This window comes from Seriola dumerili, unplaced genomic scaffold, assembly GCF_002260705.1.
Source record: "Seriola dumerili isolate Sdu_G_001 unplaced genomic scaffold, Sdu_1.0 BDQW01000036.1, whole genome shotgun sequence".
Taxonomy (NCBI): domain Eukaryota; kingdom Metazoa; phylum Chordata; class Actinopteri; order Carangiformes; family Carangidae; genus Seriola; species Seriola dumerili.
In genome coordinates, this window is record NW_019174291.1 from 4,336,031 (window position 1) to 4,343,840 (window position 7,810).

Consider the following 7,810-nt stretch of genomic DNA (forward strand, 5'->3'; position numbering starts at 1 on the left):
CCCACCCTGGTTTGTGTTGTGATTGACAGCACTGTCAGGGTTCTCTGAGCCTGTCAGCCCATGATTGATTGACAATGACAAACAATAGACCAATAATATGTGTAGATGCTGGCAACACACTGCTAGCCCTCTGTAGCCAATTGGCCGGAGAAAAAAAACAAAACAAAAAAACATAGTNAACTGTGATTAATGTCGCTATGTGTTGCCACAAATGAGCAATGTTGTTCAATGTGTTTATATTTCCATATTTATACACTCTGCCTTCCAACGTTAGGTTATCATGAAGCTAGCTATGCAGTATCCTACGTCACTTAAGTAATGTTATTAATCTAAAGCTGTAACCATGGAGACATTACACTAGGCTAACATTAGGGTGAATATAGATTAACTGTAGAGATCGTTCGTCGAAATTTTGTGTATTTTAAACATGTTCAAACAATTAAAACCTAGTACAAATGAACATTACATCTAGTCTGCCATGTATGGAACACCAGTGATAATTACACCACCTCGATAAAATAACAGAACAGAGGCCTCAGTTACCTCCATCAAATACAAAATTACAGTTATTGTGAACAAGGCAGCATGAGTCTAATACCATGATGATCAAACCAGATTTCTCCAGTGCAAAAGTTAAAACGGTTGATGGCCACAATTGGTGTCTATATGTCGGTAACATTTAAGCTGATTTGTATTTTAAACAGAGCTGCATAATTTTATTTTGATTTTCTGAGCATGACACAAAAATGCTCTCTATAAATGTCTCTGAAACGCAAAAATGTTCTCTCACCTCACAAAGTTACTCCCGTTGACCATGATATGCAGGATGCAGAGCACATTGATAATCAATACATAAGTCTTGTTATTGTTCCCTCTCTGTCATGTTAAGTCAACAGAGGTGTTACGTGCCACACAGGGGTGGACTGGGACAAAAATTCAGCCCTGGCATTTTCTGTCCAGACCAGCCCACTACATTATCAGCGGACACTACATAGAAGTCCACTAATCGTGGCATCTTCTCTCATGCATACTACAAAGGAGAGTCATATTCCTTGATAGCAGTTAACAAATAAAGCACTTAACTATGAACTCGAGGACTAAAATTTACAGCTATAGCAATAAATCAATCAATCTTTATTCATTATAGTGTCAAATCACAACAGAAGTTATGTCATGACTAGGGGTGGGACGAGACTAACGGGAAGAACCCTTATGCTACCCTTTCAGTTTTTAGTCTGTGAAACCACAGAATAATGTACAAGATAAAAGATTAGTTCATATTGAACGAAACGTTAGCGAGCGTAACAACATTAGTGGCTTTGCCACGTTTTCATTATGACACTTACTAGTGTTTTCCAATGCAAAAAAGTCAGATCTTTGTGACAATACCTGAAAATGCTCAAGACAGCACTATACACAGCCATTTGAAAACTACAGTAAAAGTAACACATTTACACAGAAATTAAAGTTACACACAAATTATGAAATAGTTATCACCTCAGTAAACAATAAATTAATTGAAAGATTACAATAAATTCAATGGCAAATATTGCAAATTAAACTAATTATTTCCTATAGGTTTACTTGTATTTTGTGCTAAAATTCAAAGTATCTCATCTGTATTTACAATACATCTTTATTCTGCATCTCTACTTACAGCTCTTTGGTCCATGTGAATGTTTACTGTTGCTATGGCAACAAGAGACTGCTGACGTTAGCAGCTCTTAGCTAGCTTAGCTAAATCATCTGAACAATAATAACCCATAATATCACAATTCGGCATATTTAAACAAAATCAACCACAACTACCAACATTCACAGCCCTTCAACTCTGGGCTAATATGTTGTCACAAGTAGGACTATGCAGTTAATTAGGTCACATCACATTCAATGTAAAAACGTTTTGTACTTTGTTTTGGACATGTCTCAAAAATGTAGCCTAGCCAGCCCCAGGCTAACGTTACTTACCATGTATGCCTCCACTTGCTCGTCTCCCGGCAAGGCAGCACCTGCTGGGGTGGTGACCCCGGCACCAAATAGGTCCGTCAATTTAGAATATTTAGCAGCCTCCACCTCCAGAGACTTCAGCTTTTTAAGTCACAGTTTTTCAGCGCCACCCGGGTGTTTCTTCCACTTATCCACTTTCAGCTCAGCAGCAGCCCGTCCCGCGACTCCTGCCCATGCCATGAGGTCCCGCCCCACCCTGGTTTGTGTTGTGATTGACAGCACTGTCAGGGTTCTCTGAGCCTGTCAGCCCATGATTGATTGACAATGACAAACAATAGACCAATAATATGTGTAGATGCTGGCAACACACTGCTAGCCCTCTGTAGCCAATTGGCCGGAGAAAAAAAACAAAACAAAAAAACATAGTGGACCGGACCGGCCCACATTGAGTCAACGGCCCACCAGGACAATGCCCGGTATGCCAGATGGCCAGTCCACTCCTGGTGCCACACCACTCCTGTCAGGTGGCTCTGGTCTAGTAACATCTTGACATCTCCGAGAAAGGTCCACCATTGTGGGAACTTGCCTATTGATACTTTGTTTTGTTACAGAGTACAATGTGTTGTCCTTTTTGTGGATTCAGCCTGCTTTCTCAAACGGCATTCTGCAGTTCGTGTGGCAAAGACATCAAATTCATGTATCATGCTGATAAGCCTGGCACAAGTGAAGGTAAAGTTTCAAAGATGACTTGTCTTTTGAATTAGGCCATTCACATCCAATACTGTATAAACATAGATTAGAATACCGGTGTGAACAATAGGATAAAAGAATTTACAAAAAATGAAGGACTTCAACAAAAATATGCAAGGTAGTGCCAACTTTCTACTCTACCCTGATGCTACAAAGATAATTATACCAGGGACAGAAACATCCTTCTCTCTGAAACTTTACAAGGAGGTAGTGGGAAAGGCGTACCTATGAAAAGCCGCCTAGGCCAAAACTGAATGCTTCACTTGCACATACATATATACTGGTACTAAGCACTTGCACATACATGCATACTATCATGCATACACATATCTAAATATTCAGTATGTGCCAGCGTGAGTATGTATGTATCCGGATGATGACTAAGCCTATTGGTTAAGGTGCAGACAGGTGCAAACATGAAGAATGCGCATGTCATTTTCATTATTTTGATTAGCTTCCAAGTCCATCTTTTAAATGGCAATAGATATGTCAGGGTTTGTGGTAAGTAGGGGTGGACCCAAAATGCAGCCAACACTTGGGAGACGGTGCAGACAGGTTTATTACACAAAAGAACTTTACCAAACAAGCACAGGGAACCACAGGGGATGACAACAGGCAACAAGAGATGAACAGGACGTGAACAGCTCTGTGACCAACCAGACATGAACAGACGGCATGAACCGATGCGGACAAACCCAGAAATAAACAGACAAACCGACACAGACAAAGGGGAGCACAAAGACTATATAGACAAGGGAGGCAAGGGTGATTGAACACAGGTGAAACACATTAGGGCGGGGCAGACAATCACCACACAGAAACAGGACCAAGACAGGAAGTAAAAACATTGAGACACACAAGGAAACCAATTACAAAATAAAACAGGAAGTGTGAAAAGTCCAAACAAAAGGTGTCTGCCATAGCAAACAAGGACAGTACCCCCCCCCTTAAGGGTCGGATTCCAGACGACCCTTAAACAGAAACACTAATTCGGGCGGGAGGAGGGGTGCCGGAGAAGGGATCCAGGGGCCAGTGAACAGCATCTTCTGATGCTCAGGGGCAACACAGGGCAACTCAGGGGGACGGCTTGGAGGCCTTATGGACAGGCTGGGCAGTTCAGTGGGGCGACCTGGAGGTCGGGCAAACGGACGGAGCCGCTTTGGAGGCCGACAGCAAGGACCGGGTTTCTCAGGAGGTCGAGGCGAAGGCCAGCATTGCAGGCGGAGCCCCTCTGGAGGGCGAGCAGGATGACGACGGTGAAGACAGGGTCTCTCTTCGGAAGTCGAGCCGGAGGATGGCGTCGCCCCTCTGGAGGGCGAGCAGGAGGACGGCGGCGAAGACGGGGTCTTTCCGGAGGACGAGCCAGAGGATGGCGTATCCCCTCTGGAGGGCGAGCAGGAGGACGATGGCGTAGCCCCTCTGGAGGGCGAGCAGGAGGACGACGGCGAAGACGGGGTCTTTCTGGAGGGTGACCAGGAGCCGACTGGGTACCAGGGGGAGGAGTCAGCTGGGCTGCCGACAGGACATGACTTTTCACAACAGGGATCGGCTGGACCACTGGAGGCGGCACAGAGGCAGGGCCCACCGGAGGCGGCACAGAGGCAGGGGCCACCGGAGGCGGCACAGAGGCAGGGACCACTGGAGGCGGCACAGAGTCAGGGGCCACCGGAAGCGGCACGGAGGCAGAGACCATCGGAGGTGGCGCCCCGGCAGGAGTCAACAACACCAAGAGCCACGTGGGCTGAGTCAGGGCAAGAATCAATGGGGGTGGCGCCCTGGCAGGAACCACGAGCGGAGGTGACGTCACGGCTGGAGCCAGGGGAAAAGGTGACACCACAGTCGGAACCAGGGGAGAAGGTGGTGACGTCACGACAGGAACCGGGAGAAGCAGTGACGTCACAACAGGAGCCGTCGTCGACGCCACTGGAGAACACAGAGTAGCAGCCGCCGACACCACAGGAGGGACAGGAACAGTCGTCGACGCTGCTGGAGAACACGGAGCAGTGGCAGACCGACAAGGGCGCTGGCTGAGAGGACCGAGGCACCCCCAAGAAAGCCATGAGTTTGGCATCGGTCGCTGGGTCCATTTCTTTTGGTCGGTTCGTTCTGTCAGGGTTTGTGGTAAGTAGGGGTGGACCCAAAATGCAGCCAACACTTGGGAGACGGTGCAGACAGGTTTATTAAACAAAAGAACTTAAAAAAACAAGCACAGAGAACCACAAGGAACAGCAGGCCAAAACACGAGAAGCACAGGGGATGACAACAGGCATCAAGAACAGACTAAGGACAAACCGGACATGAACAGGCAACGCGACCAGATGATGACAAACCCAAAGATAAACAGGACGTGAACAGCTCTGTGAGAAAGTAGAGTAGATTGGGCAAAATAGCAGTTTCAATCGAGTGGCAACCTCCAAGGCTGAAAAATGAAGCCAGCACAGAGGAACCAAAAACTGCAGTTCTTTGAATCGCCTCTTGAGTTTTCACAATCCCCATAGACTCCCATGTTAAAAAAAAAAACAAACAGTATATAGCTAATTTCCTCCTTCATGACAACTGTGATGGTTGTAACACCATATAAGAAAATGTTACAACCATCCCCATAATCAGAGTTCACATATTTTCTCTATCCTACTCCTTTTTTTCAGTATGCCAGGACAGTGGGTGATGAAAACGAATAGGGGTGTGCCTGCACATGTACTTAAAGTTGCATCAGATGAAGTGAGGCAGGGAAAAGCAGTGAGGTCAGTCGCCAAAGACTACTCCATCTGCCATGTGACACTGAGCAGATACTGCAAGAAATTGCAGAACCTCAGAGAACAAGGTTCAAGAAAGCTGCCCAGTGTGGGCTATCACAGCAGTCAAAAAGTCTTCGATGCACAGCAAGAGGAGGTGTTGACTGGTTACTTGATTGAGGCAGCAGACTTGTACTATGGACTCACTCCACGTGAGGTAGGTCTACTGAGCATTTGACAGGTGCAGATTAGTGTGCCCTAAGTAGGAATTAGTTACTACTGTATGCATCAGTTCTTTATGTATGTATTTAGGTACCATGGGGTACAACTAACTGATTAACTAGTCTTACTTTCTTTTAGGTCAGGAAGTTTGCATATCAACTTGCGGTGGAGTACAACATCATACACCCCCAGTCATGGGATGAGAACAACATGGCAGGTCCTGATTGGTTCTCAGGCTTTATGAAAAGGCATCCTAACTTGTCCATGAGAAGTGCGCAGGCTTGGCCCAAGCTACAAGCTTTAACCATACAAATATGGAGGCATTTTTCATGAAGCTTGCGGATGTTATTGAGAGGTATAGCTTTGACGGATGCGACTTATAGAATATGGATGAGACTGGTGTTACCACCATCCAGACACCAGACTGAGTAGTTGCACACCGTGGAGTGAAGCAAGCTCTTCTTGCCACTTTCACATTCAGGCTTAACCCCACAAGCAGCAACCAGCTCTGCCTCAGCTGTATTGGGAGGATCAACCATAAAGGTGCCAGAAAGGTTGACGGGATCAGCTTTTCGAGACTGAGCACGAGTTACAACACAAGCAGGAAAAACAGGTGTCTCAGGTGTTGGATCACTGTGGTCAGACTGTTAAGAGGGCACAGGGCTGTCTGTCACAACTGGTGGAGGCACCTTTTCCCCAGCAAGGTCGTTACCTAAAATGAGGCTGACCCCTCAACTGGAATGTAAGGACGCAAACCCACTGGCACGAGCCCTGTAACCAAACCGCACCTCAAATACACACAATGCAAGGGTGCCCTGAGGTAGGACATCTCACATCTTTGTATCAGTGCATCACCACCAAGGAAAGACTCCTCGGACAGGGGTTACACTCCTTGCCGGAGTATAGACTTGGATGCACCAGTGTCCCGCAGGATACGAATGGGTATGGCACGGTCGGACCCAGACATCACTAGAAAGCCATCGATGATAAATGGTTCAAAACCTGAGGGTTCAGAACTGTCTGAGCAGCATGTCTCTTGCTCAAAATCAGCAGCAGGGAGCGGGCGGAGCACAGAACCAATTAAAGCCGCAGGTTTAGGTTTCTGCTTCTTACTTAACACAGGACAGTCAGCTACAATGTGACCTAGCTCCTTGCAGTAGAAGCAAGCCCTATCTGAACTTCCATTTCTAGAACTAGAGGCTTTACTACCGGAAGCGTAGGGACCAGTACTACCACCAGAAACTTCGTTGGAAAAGTAAGAATGCTGAGGGAGTGTATGCATTTTAGTCTCAGGCTGGAACTTGTCACTAAATGTAACTTGTTGAGTGACAAATGTAACTGTCCGTGTTTCCAACAATTTCAGCCCCTATAAATACACAACAAATGTCTCCACTGAGACTCCAAGCGTGCAAAAAAAAAAATTACAAAAGCTGTATGATTGGTGGCAATAAGCCACAACAAATCACAGCTCACAAGCAGAAAGAAGCATTCAAGAAACTGTCACCTAAACTAAAGTACCCTCAGTACAAAACTACCCCTCGAAGTACCACACAATGAGCATACTGCAAAAACAGAAATACACAGACAAAACTCACAACCAAAAGTGAGCACAATCCACAATGGCTTTCAAATTACTAGCTTCACAAAAGGTACAAGGGTAACACCAGTGACAGCTTTACTATGAATGTTAAACACTAAACCCCAAATCCTCACTACAGCTCCTTCACACAAAAAGAAGCCTCACGCCGGTCATCATGGGCAGCTGCATGCTACTCTTAAGATGGATTGTGACATGTCTAACCTCCTACTCTAGACTAACCCAGTTCCCTATCTATCTCACAGGGTTACTACCTTACTTTACCTATTTATCTTCAGTGACGCACCTGGGCACGCCATAGACCACCCCAGGGCTATCACACAAAAATAACAAAGTGGTGCTGGTCTCTCCAGCACCTGCCGGCTTACTCACTGGACAAGGTCAGGTAGGAACAGCAAGCTACCTCATGTGGCTGCACATAGATGACCTCACTAACTAACCAGAAACTAAATGACTAGGTTTGTCTCCCGGACGAGCCCCATTATTATGTTATGGCTGGCTCAAACACCGAACATAATAATGAACACCACACCAGTAGGACGGTACTGCATACAAATTT

At 46.0% G+C, this 7,810-nt stretch overlaps 1 protein-coding gene across 1 annotated transcript in view; it reads left to right on the forward strand.

Moving 5' to 3' along the window:
- Window positions 1-4,638, forward strand: part of LOC111216805 (olfactory receptor 10T2-like) — a 7,866-nt gene extending 3,228 nt beyond the window's left edge. The window contains 2 exon segments of the mRNA XM_022738418.1: window positions 3,755-3,935; window positions 3,980-4,638. Coding sequence (XP_022594139.1) covers window positions 3,755-3,935; window positions 3,980-4,638 — 840 coding nt within the window.
- Window positions 4,639-7,810: the final 3,172 nt, after the last annotated feature.